The 15,365-nt window shown below is 41.6% G+C and overlaps 1 protein-coding gene across 4 annotated transcripts in view; it reads left to right on the top strand.

The window, feature by feature from the left end:
- sergef (secretion regulating guanine nucleotide exchange factor) overlaps window positions 1-15,365 on the top strand; it is a 43,198-nt gene that overhangs the window by 16,525 nt on the left and 11,308 nt on the right. For 2 of the 4 annotated variants that reach the window (XM_061969661.2, XM_061969662.2), the window contains exon 11: window positions 9,580-14,999. The exons of the other annotated variants lie outside the window; for them this stretch is intronic. In XM_061969661.2, coding sequence (XP_061825645.1) covers window positions 9,580-9,749 — 170 coding nt within the window. In that variant the 3' untranslated portion in view covers window positions 9,750-14,999. Of the gene's footprint in view, window positions 1-9,579; window positions 15,000-15,365 lie in introns of those variants that run through there. 4 annotated transcript variants of the gene reach the window in all.

The raw sequence follows: 15,365 nt of genomic DNA, 5'->3' as shown, positions 1-15,365 counted from the left end.
TTCATAATGCGCCACAGATTTTCAATGGGAGACAGGTCTGGACTACAGGCAGGCCAGTCTAGTACCCGCACTCTTTTACTATGAAGCCACGTTGATGTAACACATGGCTTGGCATTGTCTTGCTGAAATAAGCAGGGGCGTCCATGGTAACGTTGCTTGGATGGCAACATATGTTGCTCCAAAACCTGTATGTACCTTTCAGCATTAATGGCGCCTTCACAGATGTGTAAATTACCCATGTCTTGGGAACTAATACACCCCCATATCATCACAGATGCTGGTTTTTCAACGTTGCGCCTATAATAATCCGGATGGTTCTTTTCCTCTTTGGTCCGGAGGACACGACATCCACAGTTTCCAAAAACAATTTGAAATGTGGACTCGTCAGACCATAGAAAACTTTTCCACTTTGTATCAGTCCATCTTAGATGAGCTCAGGCCCAGCGAAGCCGACGGCGTTTCTGGGTGTTGTTGATAAACGGTTTTCGCCTTGCATAGGAGAGTTTTAACTTGCACTTACAGATGTAGCGACCAACTGTAGTTACTGACAGTGGGTTTCTGAAGTGTTCCTGAGCCCATGTGGTGATATCCTTTACACACTGATGTCGCTTGTTGATGCAGTACAGCCTGAGGGATCGAAGGTCACGGGCTTAGCTGCTTACGTGCCGTGATTTCTCCAGATTTTCTGAACCCTTTGATGATATTACAAACTGTAGATGGTGAAATCCCTAAATTCCTTGCAATAGCTGGTTGAGAAAGGTTTTTCTTAAACTGTTCAACAATTTGCTCACGCATTTGTTGACAAAGTGGTGACCCTCGCCCCATCCTTGTTTGTGAATGACTGAGCATTTCATGGAATCTACTTTTATACCCAATCATGGCACCCACATGTTCCCAATTTGCCTGTTCACCTGTGGGATGTTCCAAATAAGTGTTTGATGAGCATTCCTCAACTTTATCAGTATTTATTGCCACCTTTACCAACTTTTTTGTCACGTGTTGCTGGCATCAAATTCTAAAGTTAATGATTATTTGCACAAAAAAAAAAAGTTTATCAGTTTGAACATCAAATATGTTGTCTTTGTAGCATATTCAACTGAATATGGGTTGAAAATGATTTGCAAATCATTGTATTCCGTTTATATTTACATCTAACACAATTTCCCAACTCATATGGAAACGGGGTTTGTATATAATAAATGTTATTATAAATGTATCCATTACTATATTACATAGATACTTACAGAATGTATATAAAACCTTAATGGAGGTGTTTGGGTATTTTTAAAGGCTTTATAGGCAAAATTGAGCGGCTCCCATAATCTCCTTTGTAAGCGGATCGCATCACATTTATTTGATATTTAGAATGCATTAAAAATAATACATCCTTCGTCTTGTCTTTTATAATAATCTTGAACGATAGGCAAAAAGTGCAGTTCCCCTTTAAGAATAGGTAACTGGCATGTGAGAAGTTTTTACCACGCAGGAAATCAGGAGTCTTATACAAGAAGTACACAATACGAGTCTGGACATTATTGGAATTGCTGAAACAAAATGGATAGAAAGTGGAAAAATAACAAGAGAGAACCACATTACGTATTCTGGTGGTGAACAGCACACACATGGAGTTGCTGTCATGATGAGAAATACCTTACACAAATACAGTTCATCCGGAAAGTATTCACAGCGCTTTACTTATTTTACCTCTTTTATGTCAGAACCTTTTTCCAAAATGGAATAAAGTAATTATTGTCCTCAAAATTCTACACAAATTACCCCATAATGAATGCTTTTTTTCATATTTCTTGCAAATTTAAATTTTTGAAAACTAAGAAATCATATTTGCACAAGTATTCACAGCCTTTGTCATGAAGCTCAAAAATGAACTTAAAAGCATCCTTTTTCAACAAATCATCCTTGAGATGTTCCGACAGCTTAATTGGAGTCCACCTGTGGTAAATTCAGTTGGTTGGACAAGATTTTGAAAGGCACACACCTGTTTACATATATGTAAGGTCCCACACTTGACAGTGCATTGCAGAGCACAAACCCAAGAATGAAGTTAAAAGAATTGTCTGTAGACCTCTGGGACAGGATTTTTTAGACGCACAAACCTGTGGAAGGGTACAGAAAAATATATGGTGCCTTGAAGGTCCCAATGAGCACAGCAACCTCCATAATCTGTAAATGGAAGAGGTTTGGAACCACCAGGATCTTCCTAGAGCTGGACGGCCGTCTAAACTGATCAATCAGGGGAGAAGGACCCTCGTCAGGGAGGTAACCAACTTACCAAGAACCTGATTTTTTTTCTGTGGAGAGATGAGAGCCTTCCAGGAGGACAACCAGACAAAGCAATTTCTCATGCACGTTTGCCAAAATGCACTTAAAAGACTCTGACCATGGTAAACATGGTGTGAATGCCAGGCGTCCTGTTCGGTAGAAACCAGACACCACTCACCACCAGGCCATTACCTATAGTGAAGCATGGTGGTGGCAGCATCATGCTGTGGGGATGTTTTTCACCAGCAGTAACTGGTAGACTAGTCAGGTTAGAGGGAATTTTGAATGCAGCAATGTACAGAGACATCCTTGATGAAAACCTGCTCCTGCTCTTGAAATCAGAATGGGTCAACGGTTCATCTTTAAGCAGGACAATGACCCTAAGCACACAACCAAGATATCAAATGAATGGATTTAGGACAACTCTGTAAATGTCCTTGAGTAGCCTAGCTAGAACCCAGACTTCAATATGATTGAACATCTCTTGAGATGTGAAAATGGTTGCGCAGCGACAATTCCCATCCAACTTGATTGAGCTTGAGAGGGGCTGCAAATGGGCAAAACTGCCCAAAGATATCAATCAATCAATCAAAGTTTATTTATATAGCCCTTAATCACAAGGGTCTCAAATTCTGCACAAGCCACAACAACATCCTCAGACATCCTCAGACCCCACATTAGGGCAAGAAAAAACTCTACCCAATGGGCACAATGACAAACCTTGGAGGGGACCGCAGATGTGGAACTCGGCACGTTACTTTAACATACTCCGAGGTCACATTGTTATGGGAAACGCACTGCATCCTGTCAGTAAGATAGGAGTTAAACCAAGAAAAGGCTAAGTCTGACATACCAATACATTTTGATACGTTCTAATAAAATGTTTTGATCGACGGTATCGAAAGCAGCGCTAAGATCAAGTAGCAGCAACATGGATGAAGTATCAGCATCCATAGTTAACAATAGATCATTAGTCATTTTTGGAGGGCTGTCTCCGTAGAGTGATTTGCCCTGACACCGGACTGAAAGGGTTCACAGAGATTGTTAGATGCTAAGTGTTCATTTAGCTGCTGTGCAACAATTTTTTTTCAGGATTTTCAAGATAAAGGGAAGGTGGCACACCGGCTTGTAGTTTACCATGAAGTCAGGATCGAGGTTAGGTCTTTTGAGCAGAGGATCAATAACCGCTTTTTTGAATGCTAGGGGAACAGTGCGAGAGGAAAGTGATACGTTTATAATATTTAGCACTGATGGTCCTAATATTGGGCAGCACGGTGGTACAGGGGTTAGTGCATGTGCCTCACAATACGAAGGTCCTGAGTAGTCCTGGGTTCAATCCCGGGCACGGGATCTTTCTGTGTGGAGTTTGCATGTTCTCCCCGTGACTGCGTGGGTTCCCTCCGGGTACTCCGGCTTACTCCCACCGCCAAAAACATGCACCTGGAGATAGGTTGATTGGCAACACTAAATTGGCCCTAGTGTGTGAATGTGAGTGGGAATGTTGTCTGTCTATCTGTGTTGGCCCTGTGATGAGGTGGCGACTTGTCCAGTGTGTACCCAGCCTTCCGCCCGAATGCAGCTGAGATAGGCTCCAGCACCCCCCGCAACCCCGAACGGGACAAGCGGTAGAAAATGGATGGATGGGTCCTAATATTACAAACAGCTCCTTGATAAGTTTCCCAGGAAGTGGATCAAGTAAACATGCTGTTTGTTTTGTTCCATTTACACGTCACAGGAGTTCCTCTAATGTTATTACATCAAAAAGAGAGAGACTATTTTGGCGGGCAATATCCGTCGTACACACATTCCTATCTGTGTTAATAGAGCCCAGTTGTAGCTGGCACGCGTTGTCTTTAATCTCCTTTCTAATGAGTTCAATTTTCTTATTTAAAGAAATTCATAAAGTCATCAGCCGAGTGGGTGGAGCTACTGGAGGGAGTCCCTTGTTGGGTTAGTGATGCTACTGTACTGAACAAATATTTAGGATTGTTTTTATTGAGGCGGATGAGATTGGAGTAGTAATTAACTTCATCTAAAGTAAGCGTGCATTTACAAGTTATTAAAATCACTCCATGCTTGATGGAAAACCTCAAGTTTAGTCGCATGCTATTTGCGTTCCAGCTTTCTACATGATAGTTTAAGGGCTCTTGTTTCTTCTGTAAACCAGGAGGTATGCCTTTTAGGGGCCTTTTTTAGCTTTAGCGGTGCTATACTATCTATGGCTTCGCACAGGGCATCGTTAAAGTTGTTAGTGAGGTTATCGATAGAGCCCACATAATTTGGGAATGCCGCCATTACCGAAGGCAGTAGCCCAGCAAGAGTCATAGTGCCAACATTAATGTTGCGGCTTCTAAAGCAGTGGTTATTTGTAGCTTGTTGACAATGAGTCAGAACTTCGAAAAAAAAGGTAATGATCGGACATTACTTTAGTGTACGGGAGTATCATAACTTTGGAGGTGGTGACAACCCGGACAAGGACTAGATCTATCGTATTACCGTTGCGATGCGTAGGTTCATTTATTATTTGTGTAAGACCACAGCTATCAATTATATTCTGGAGCGCTACGCACGGAGGGTCTGATGGGGTATTCAAATGGATATTAAAATCCGCCATTATAATTATATTATCTGCGTGCGTCACTAGATTAGCGACAAACTGAAAATTCACTGATAAAATCCGTATAGAGCCCAGAGGGGCGGTATATAACAGCCAGATAGAGAGGTAGCGGTGTGACCGCCTGTGGCGTCGTATTCAAAATGATTAGAGGCTGTAATTGCTTCCAAAAGTGCATGGGTTAAGGTTAGGGTTAGGGTTAGGGTTAGGGTGTGAAAAATACCAACACAATGGTAGTAATAAAAAATCAACCGGTTCCTCAAATAATCCTAATAATAATTGGTAAATGGGTTATACTTTATAGCGCTTTTCTACCTTCAAAGTACTCAAAGCGCTATGACCCTATTGTCACATTCACCCATTCACACACACATTCACACACTGATGGTGGGACCTGCCATGCCAGGACCTAACCATGACCCATCAGGAGCAAGGGTGAAGTGTCTTGCTCAAGGACACATCGGACGTGACTAGGATGGCAGAAGTTGGGGATCGTACCCCTTAAGTTGCGGGTACGGCTGCTCTACCAACTGAGCCACACCGTCCCCCGTAATAGATGGCAGCCCTTTAGAACAAGTGTCAAATATGGTATATCTTGGTCAGATGCAGTTTGAAAATGAAATAAAAAGAAGAATTGAAATTGCTAGGAATTCATGTGAAAATATATAGAAACTAATAACATCAAAATAATTAATAATTGAAACAAGGAAAATAATGCTAAAATGCTGCGTGGTCGTCCCTACAGTATGGTTCCAAGACATGGACCTTAACAAAAACTTTATCAAAGAAATTGAAAGCATTTAAGCTTTGGTTATACAGAAGAATGTTAAAAGTCTCATGGACAGATTATAAAACAAACACACACATTTTAGAAACAATGAATTGTAATAAACTACTACTAAACACAATCAAATCACAGAACCAAAAATATTTTGACCATATAATGAGGAAAGAAGGTCGACAAAGAGAGCTATTAGAAGGCAAAATAGATGGAAAGAGAGCAAGAGGGAGGCCTAGAACAACATGGACTACTAATATCAAAAAGACTGGACCATGCTCAGCTATTCTGAATGCGCCACAAAGGCACAAGATGGAAAGAATTGGCGATCCATTGTATTCAACCTGCGGATAAAATATGACGACGACTGCTCTGTTGCACCATACTGAAGCAGAATGAGTTTATAACGCCTCCCATTACTGTTAAAATTAGAATCATATCTAATCGATGGGCATTTATCCATGAAAATATGGAGAAGCTGTTGATAGTGTGTTTGCCCGAGAAACAGCTGGAAGGAGATACGATAGTAGTACTCTCTGAGGTAAAAGCTGTACATTATTATTTTAATACATTATACATCTCAGAGGTTGTTGGTAGTAAATTTGATTGTATTTATTTTATAAAATATTTCTTATCCAAAAGTTTGTTTAAAATTTTAAAAGTTATGTTACATGTTAAAAGGCACCAATTAATTGATTTCAATTCATTTTAAGAGAAGATGTTGAGTTGAGATACACGTGTTTTGAGTTAAGAGCTCTGTCACAGAACCAATAAGCTCGCAAATTGAGATACTACTGTAAATATAAATGGTACTGTTCAATTTGCCACATTACTGGATGATTGTCTAATATATTACAGTAAAAGCATCGGTATGAAATGGTTATCCTTCTGGTGGCTTCAGAGGATTTCTGAGGTCAGCTCATTGCTCTGTGGCCTTTTGCAGAAGGAAGTAATTACAGCTTGCTAAGATGTGGAGGATCACTGGCAGATGCAATTATGCGAGCAGGTCTGTAAATGAGATGAATTAGCTACACACAAATTTACTGGCATGTCTTTACAGTTTAATGTTTTGGAAAGCAGTGTCCCTTTTAATCTGCACAATACCAATAACAGTGTCAGGTATCCCTGAACAAGAAGTAAAACCTTTTGAGCATTTGTGCCTCCTAATCAAATATACAAACTTCATCCCCCCCAACTTAAATGGTAACAAGAAAAAAATACTGGCCCAGTTTTTGCATCAACATGACCAAAAATACTCCACAGGAAGATGAAACAAAAGTACATGCAGGTGCATCTATAGATGTCATGTGGACCCCACAGGAAGATGAAACAAAAGTACATGCAGGTGCATCTATAGATGTCATGTGGACCTGCCATCAAAATGAGGAAGTGTAATGAGCAGGGACGCTCTGTCACAGTGTCACAAAGGTCTAGAGCAAGGGTATTCAACTAAATTGTTTTTGGGGGCCACATTTCCAGAAAGCTAAGGATCGGGGTTCCGGACTTCTCCCTTCACTATCAGTGTTATTGTGTTAATTCTGAAGAACATCTACAGTGGCCATTTGATTTTGTTTTATTTATTATTATTATATAATTTCAGGAGCGGTTTGCTGTTTTAAGAACCTTCTGCAAAAAAAGCTATAGTCATAGATCATCTCTATGAAAGCACTGTCATGTTTTTAAGAATCTGCTGCAAAAATGTGAGTCTATCACCGAACCTGCGGGCCACCAGTTGAATGATGAAAAAGAGAGGACCTAAAATATAACCTTGAAGAACACTACTGGTATAACTTTAATACATTGAACAAATGGCTACTAACTGCATCTGAAGTAAACAAATTATAGCAACATTAAATCGTATTCCAAAAAAAATTGTGCAACTAAAAAGAGGACTTAAAGGGGTGCCTTTAAGAACGCCTCAGTGATGTAAATCACAAGTTTGCGAGCTTAATTGGTTCTGTGACAGAGGTCTTAACTCAAAACACGGCGTGGCGAAGTTGGGAGAGTGGCCGTGCCAGCAATCTGAGGGTTACTGGTTTAATCCCCACCTTTTACCATCCTAGTCACGTCCGTTGTGTCCTTGAGCAAGACACTTCACCCTTGCTCCTGATGGGTCCCGGTTAGCGCCTTGCGCATGGCAGCTCCCACCATCAGTGTGTGAATGTGGAAATAGTGTCAAAGCGCTTTGAGTTCCTTAAAAAAGGTAGAAAAGCGCTATACAAGTATAACCATTTATCATTTTCACTTGTATCTAACCCAATAGCTCCTATTGAAATGAATTGGTGGATGTAACATGTAACATAACTTTTTTTTAAAAGTCCCTGCTCATTATACTTCCTCATTTTGATGGCAGGTCCACATGACATTTATAGATGCACCTGCATGTACTTTTGTTTCATCTTCCTGTGGAGTATTTTTAAGTCATTTGATGCAAAAATCACAAGTTTGCTAGCAAGGTTAAAATATTAGTGCAAGGATCTGCCAATGTGTTTACCGTGGCCAAAGTTCATCTATACAACAGGAGCTTTCTAGTGTTTTTAGGAATTTGTTGCAAAAATGTTTGTCTCCAAAGATGTGAACTGAACTTGGGGGCCGGTATGGTGTCATTCCTGGGCCCGCCATTTGAACAGCCCTGCTCTAGAGAATGGGAAGACAAGAACAAGCAGAGGGAGTGTACAAGTGAACCTCATGCACCTCCCTTCCCCTCATTTCCTCCTGCTGTCTTGAGCACATCGGCGGTGGTGGTGGTGGCGGCGGCAGCAGTAGCAACGGAATAGCAAAACAGGATTGGAAGCCGAGACCTGAGTGCTGCTATTTCTGGTGCTGAAGTAGGTCAGACAAAAAGGAAGTGAGAGCACTGCATGCTGCTTATATCAGTTGCCTGCTCTACCCTTGCACATCTGCTCCTGGGGAAGTGCTCCCCACTCATTTGGTTTCTGGTCTGATCGCTGGTAGCCGGTGGACTTCCCACATCCATCTCTGAGAAAAGATTAGTGTTCATGACTGAACAGTTTTCATCTTCTCATGCCTATTAATGGACGATAAGTCACACCTGCGGAAGTGTTAATTATTTGTGACATTTTAAACGGTCGATCGCGAAACCATTAAAAACCGGACGTGTTTGCTGGGAAACGGCTTTTGGTTTCAGCGTCTTGATTTCGATTCCGTTTTTGTTGTGCAGAAAGTGCAGCACTTTGTTGCCATGGAAACACTGATGTGCGGTATACTCCTGTCAGTGAGGGAATAAAGCACAGCGCCCAAATAAGGCGCTCTCTCCCCTTGTGAACACAATGCTTCAAAACAGGAAATTCATTTATAGATTAGCACTGGCATGTTACTGAATACTGTCTGTCATCATGAAGGCCTGTGGTGCATGTTTGTTTGTAATGCATCGGCCATTGCTGGCAGACTGACACACTGACATAAGCTTGCTGGCGTGACATCTTGGTCTCCTAGCTAGCAAAAGCATGTGTTTCAGTATCTGCATCAAAACACTGACGGAGCCAAGCAGAAAAAGACAGGTCTCAATGGAATGGACGGAAAGACAAAGCGTGAAAGGCACACGACAGCCAGATAGGTAGAACTCGAGGATGTGTTACCCTTGAGAAAGCAAGCTCGCTTCTGTTGCCATGGTAATGGGGCCTATTGGGTAACTGTGTTGCCATGGCACGTGTCTCCTCGGTGATGCAGCCCTGACCACACCCACAACAAGCTCTCCAGCTGTGAAGAGCAGGGAAGCTTTATTGCTGGCTGACCGAGTGTCAGCGTGTGCGTGTATGTGTTTGTTTTCTGACTCCCTTTCTTCTTTGCAGCCTCCCCGCCACTCCAGGCTGCAAATATTAGCTCGCATGTAAAAAAGAGTTGTGTTCTCTTGGTTCTACTGACCCATTACCCATCTCCTCTTCAGGGGGGCGTCTGCTTTCCTGGGGCTGGAACGAGCACGGAACAAGCGGAGACGGTTCACTGGCCGACGTTTTTGAGCCGCAGCTCGTTCCCGGTGTCACGCCTCTTCTCATTGGCTGCGGGGCCGGACACTCAATGGTGGTGTGCGCAGGGAAGACGTGCAAAGACCACTGATAAACTGCACATATTGGAGACAGCGCTTGTCTAAAACTAGAGCTGAATTCCTGAAATTTAATTATTTTATGAACGAACTGACTCAATTGGTTTTGGAAATATGCAGCAACTTTCACCTTCCTATCGACAAGGGTAGTTATGTGCATGTGTCATAAATATCTGGATGTGTGTGGTCATGACTTATGTCTGGTGTGGACAGGGGCCAATAATTTCTCTGGCCTGCCCGTCACTTTAACGGCCATGATGGTGGGCGATGTCTTTACAGGACATGGTCATTCCAAAGCTTCCCACCATGTTGTCCCTCCTGAATGAATGAAGACGTTAAGGCTAATGTGGGGGATGGGCCCGGCTGCCGCTTCAAGTCCATCTTCCCATGTCAGCGTTTTTATTGCCGTGATCTTGAACGTTGGGAGGTGCTGATGCCCATACTTTATAGCCGCCATTTGTGTCACCGGGTGATTTACTTATTGCACAGAAATATTCCTGTACCAAACTTGCGTCACATGAACTTAATGGGAAGTGCACTTTTTGGGGGGAATTTTGCCTGTCAATCCCCATCACTATGTGAGACAAGCACACACAACACTTTTTTATGCATTCTAAATCGTAAATAAATGCTAGCAAGAGGCAGCTAAGAAAGGAAGTAATGGGGATTCGATCTACGCCCTCTAAAAACTTCCAACAACGTTTTATATACATGCTGTAAGTATATACTGCATGTAATTTAGTAACATGCACATTCATTATAATATATAATATTTAAGTATTTTTGTCATTTTAATCATAGTCAGAACTTTTATGGGCACATTGATTTCACAGAGCGCATCGTAACGTTCGCTATTTCAACAATAATTCATGGTGGACATCATTAGAGACAGCGATGACAACTTTGGGACAAATGGTGATCCATAGCCCTATATTTTTGAGTCCGAATATACGGAGGATAAGCTACAAGTTTTAGAAACTGTGTTTAGCAGATCCAGCTCCAGTATTGCGAAGTATTAAACAAGAAATACAAACTACGAACATAATAAAACAACCACTTATTGTACAATGTCCGCTCTCACTTGGATGCTGACTGATGGGATGTTTATATGATTCAGCACAAGACTTAGTTTTATCATGATCCTTATTTATGTTTAAAAAAAAAAGAGGCAGCAAACGAGCATACTATCTTACAGAGCCCCTAAAGGGACATGGTGGAAATGTTTTTTTGTATAATTTTTTTTTTTTTTTCAGACATGTAAGACCCTAACCCGCACGAGAAACTTTTTATTAAAAAAAAAAAATTAAAAGAAATTCATAATTTATTTATTTATTTATTTTTTTTAATATAAAAAGTTTCTCGTGCGCACGAGAAAGCATTGGATGCGTGCGCGTGGTTTGAGGTGTGTGTGAAAATGGCAGTTCAGGAGTTAATTTGGCTGTATTTCCAACTAGGACTTACCCCCATGTGTGTTGTGGCAAAATGTGAATGCCTGCCAAAAATCTACATTTTTGTCTTGATCTGTCCACAGCGGATTCCTAGGTGTGAGACAAACACTTTATCTTCCTGGTTATTGTATCGCTACGTGTTTGACATTATTTAAGGCTTTATCGTGCCCGGAAAAGGACAGTTTTCCTCTTCTGTGGCTGTGTGTGTGTGTGTGTGTGTGTAGGGCGTGGCTTGCGGACCTGCAGCGGGAAAAGAAATCCCCCATGTCCCTTTAGGGGCTCCGTAGTATCGCATCTTCCTTGCAATGTCTTTCAAATTTGACTAACTTCTTGGTTTTTACCTACACCGTCTACCATACCGGTGAGAGGCATGATTTATGATCTATTGCACACTTTTACCAACTCAGGGGTGATACAGCTCATCTGCTCAGTAGGTCAAGAGCTGCAGTAGGTAGTTATCGTCATCAACAAGGCGCCTAGTACTAAAATAGTCCCCCTGTGTTAGCTCTTACAATAACACTGTCGCTAATGCTTGGTTAATAGGGTCATGGCATGTAAATTGAGTATAGTTGGTGGGTTTTTTTAGAGGGCTTTTTAGGTGAAATAGATCAATCCTATTGTTAGACGCCTAGTACCGGTACTAGCCGTATTTTACAATCTAGACTGCACAAAAAGAGGAAAATGTGTGTTCTTGTCTCCAAAAAAGATTGTGCATGATAGGCAAAATAAAAACGAGTGCAATTCCCCTTTAAAGTATTGCCATATCAGCACCATCTTGCATATTTATAAGCTGTGCAGGCATCTGCAGTGCAGTACCTGGAAACCACGCAGGTTAAGGCCAATGTGCAGGATCAGCATGGCTCATAAATAATGCTTGAATTATAGTTACTTTATTTATTTCTGTTTTTATTCAACAACACTCAGCAAATTAAATACGCTTTGTATCTCAAATGCACAAATGTTTTTTAAATTAAAAATGTTTTTAAAGAAAACAGAAACCCTTCTGACAATGATCATTTGTGTTTGTTTGTTAAATTTTATTTAACACTGTTTATCACACAGGTCTCAACTGTATTGTTTAGAGAAGACACCAAAAAGTCCCTAACTAACAAACCGATGAAAACTACCACTGAACACCCAACTAAGAGAACTAGCCACACAAAACACACGTATGTGCGCACACACACACACACTCAAATCTCACTAAAAGTCACACATTAGTTGCGTCTTACATATGATGCCTGTTAAATGAGTTTGTTTAATAATAATATTGTTACAATGCCCAGAACCCGGTTCCCAGTGGTTGGTTGGCAGTGTGTTTGCAGTTGTTTGTTAAAAAGTTGGTCCCTTTTACACTAACTTTTCCACACAAACAATGGAAGCTGCACTTTGAACATGTCTGTAATGGTTGTTATCTACTAATTACAATGCTCATTACTGCCTTTCCATGTTGAACCACACTGGGATTCTTGTACAATGAATAGAAAATCACCATCACGTAAAATGCCAGCAGTTTATGTAAAATAAATTTATATATGCATTGCAATTTTTACTTTTAATTACTACATACCTTCTATTTAACTACTCACAAAAAAAGGACAAATATGTTTCACCAAAAGTACACCATTGGGTGGCAGTGTCATTTTTGGGCCATACATCCAACTCAATAGAATAAAGTTGATATTGTTCTTTGGAATGTTTAATTCTAGTAAACATCTAAGATGGTATACATGGTGTTCCCCTCAAAATCTAACAGATTTAGCACATTCTTGTAAAGATTAAGCTGTTACCAAGTAAAAAAATGCCTCTTAACTATAAATACTTAATATTTATACTTATAAAAAAAACTCTCTAGGGTAGACTTAAGGTAGACTCTTTTACATTATATGGCGGTTAACTTCTTTTTACACTTATATTGCACTCTTCTTATCAGAAAAAACTAGGTAATTTTCCATATTTATAAATTCTAGGTCAACAAACATCGACAATTGAATTGTGTTAAACCTTTACGGTTCCATCCATCCATCTATGTTCTACCGCTTGTCCCTTTCGGGGTCGCGGGGGGTGCTGGAGCCTATCTCAGCTGCACTCGGGAAGTCGCCACCTCATCGCAGGGCCAACACAGATTCCTCTATTTAAAAAAAAAAACTGCCAGATTTTTTACACTTTCTTTTAACTTTTATTTTTAATTAGTGGTGTCAAATTTTGATTGATTAATTACACTCATATTTAGCGCATTATGTTTTTAATCTTGTTAATCCAATTTTTAATCTCTTACATTACTGTCTATGTATCCCTTCGAATTTCCTCGCCTTCTTCTTGTGCTTGACTGAGTGGAACCTCATTAACGTCATGCAGCACAAAAATGCATCCATCCATCCATTTTCTACCGCTTATTCCAGCCATGGCGAAAAGGAGGTTTTTCTCTGTCATAAAACCTATGTCAGAATGCTGTTTTTTGACTAGAGCTCAGCATTTCGTGCCATCATCCCTGATATTTTGGTGGAGAAACTGAGCTTCCTGGATAAAAAAAACCTTCGGACCAACCAACCATACGTTGTTAAGGTGGGCCAATTATGCTCCTCCACACTGTCACTCAGCACTGGCTCCCCTCAGGACTGCGTGTTGGGCCCCCTCCTGTACACCCTATATCCTGTATGCCCTATATACATATGATTGGTTCCCCATTCATCCCTCGAACATCATCATCAAGTTTGTGCACAGTTGTGTATCTGATCACGGGTGGTAATGAAACAGCCTACAGAGAGAAAATACAGGCGCTGGCAGGGTGATGCACCAAGAACAACCTGAGGCTGAACACCACAAAGACCAAGGAGATGGTCATTGATTTTAGGAGACAGAGAGGGGAAGATGTGTGGAGATTGGCCTCCTCGAAGTTCCTGGAAACTTACATCTCGGAGGACCTGACATGGACTGTCAACACTTCAAGCACTGGTCAAAAAGACACAGCAGAGACTCCACTCCCCTTCTGTGCTGCGGAGGAATCAATTTGAGGAGAAATTGCATGTATCTTTTTATCGGGCCACCATTGAGCCAGTTCTGATGTACTGTGTAACTGTGTGGTTTGCTGCCTGCTCTGCTGAAGACAGGAAGGCCCTGCAGAGGGTGACCAGGACAGCGTAGAAGATTATGGGCCGCTCTCTGCCCTCCCTAAAGGACATTGCTTGCTCTTGTTGCTTTGGAAAGGAATTTTCTGGAAGACACCTCTCACTCTGGTCAGCACTTTTTCTACCTGCTGCCATCAGGAAATACATTTCGGTCACACAAGAGCAGGACAGAGTTAAAAACAATTTTTATGCGGGCCATTGGGATATTGAATCCGTCCCAATAGCTTACACTGTTTTTCACTGTTGCACTGCTGTTTGTACTGCTATTTATTTATTTTATTTCTGTGATGAGGTGGCGACTTGTCCAGGGTGTACTCTGCCTTCCGCCCAAATGCACCTGGAATAAGATCGAGCACCTCCGCAACCAAGCGGTAGAAACTGTATGGATGGATGGTATTTATTGTTTGTGTTATATTTAACTGCACCTAACAAAGTAGTCACCTGTAATTTTTCATGCTCTCATGTTTGATGATAATAAAGCATTGTATTCTATTCTAAGACTAACGTCCATTCATCCGTCCATCTTCTTTTGCTTATCCGAAGTCGGGTCGTGCGTGTAGCAGCCTAAGCAGAGAAGCCCAGACTTCCTTCTCCCAAGCTACTTCGTCCAGCTCTTCCCGGGGGATCCCGAGGTGTTCCCAGGCCAGCTGGAGGCCGGGTCCTGGGTCTTCCCTGTGGTCTTCTACCGGTCAGACGCGCCCTATTCACCTCCCCAGGGAGGAGTTCAGGGGGCATTATGACCAGATTCCTGAACCACCTCATCTGGCTCCTCTCGATGTGTCGGAGTAGCGGTTTTACTTTGCGCTCCTCCCAAATGACATAGCTTCTCACCCTATCTCTAAAGAGAGCCCCGCCACTCGACAGAGGAAACTCATTTCGGCCACTTGTACCCGTGATCTTGTCCTTTCAGTCATAACCCAAAGCTCATGACCAGAGGTGAGTATAGGGACGTAGATCGACTGGTAAACGACAGACCGATACAGGGTCCGCATCACTGCAGATGCCGCACGTGATCTGTCTGTCGATCTCATGAACACGAGAAAAAGACCCTGAG

The sequence above is a fragment of the Nerophis lumbriciformis genome, linkage group LG10 (assembly GCF_033978685.3).
Source record: "Nerophis lumbriciformis linkage group LG10, RoL_Nlum_v2.1, whole genome shotgun sequence".
Classification (NCBI taxonomy): domain Eukaryota; kingdom Metazoa; phylum Chordata; class Actinopteri; order Syngnathiformes; family Syngnathidae; genus Nerophis; species Nerophis lumbriciformis.
This window is presented reverse-complemented; position numbering and strand designations above follow the sequence as displayed.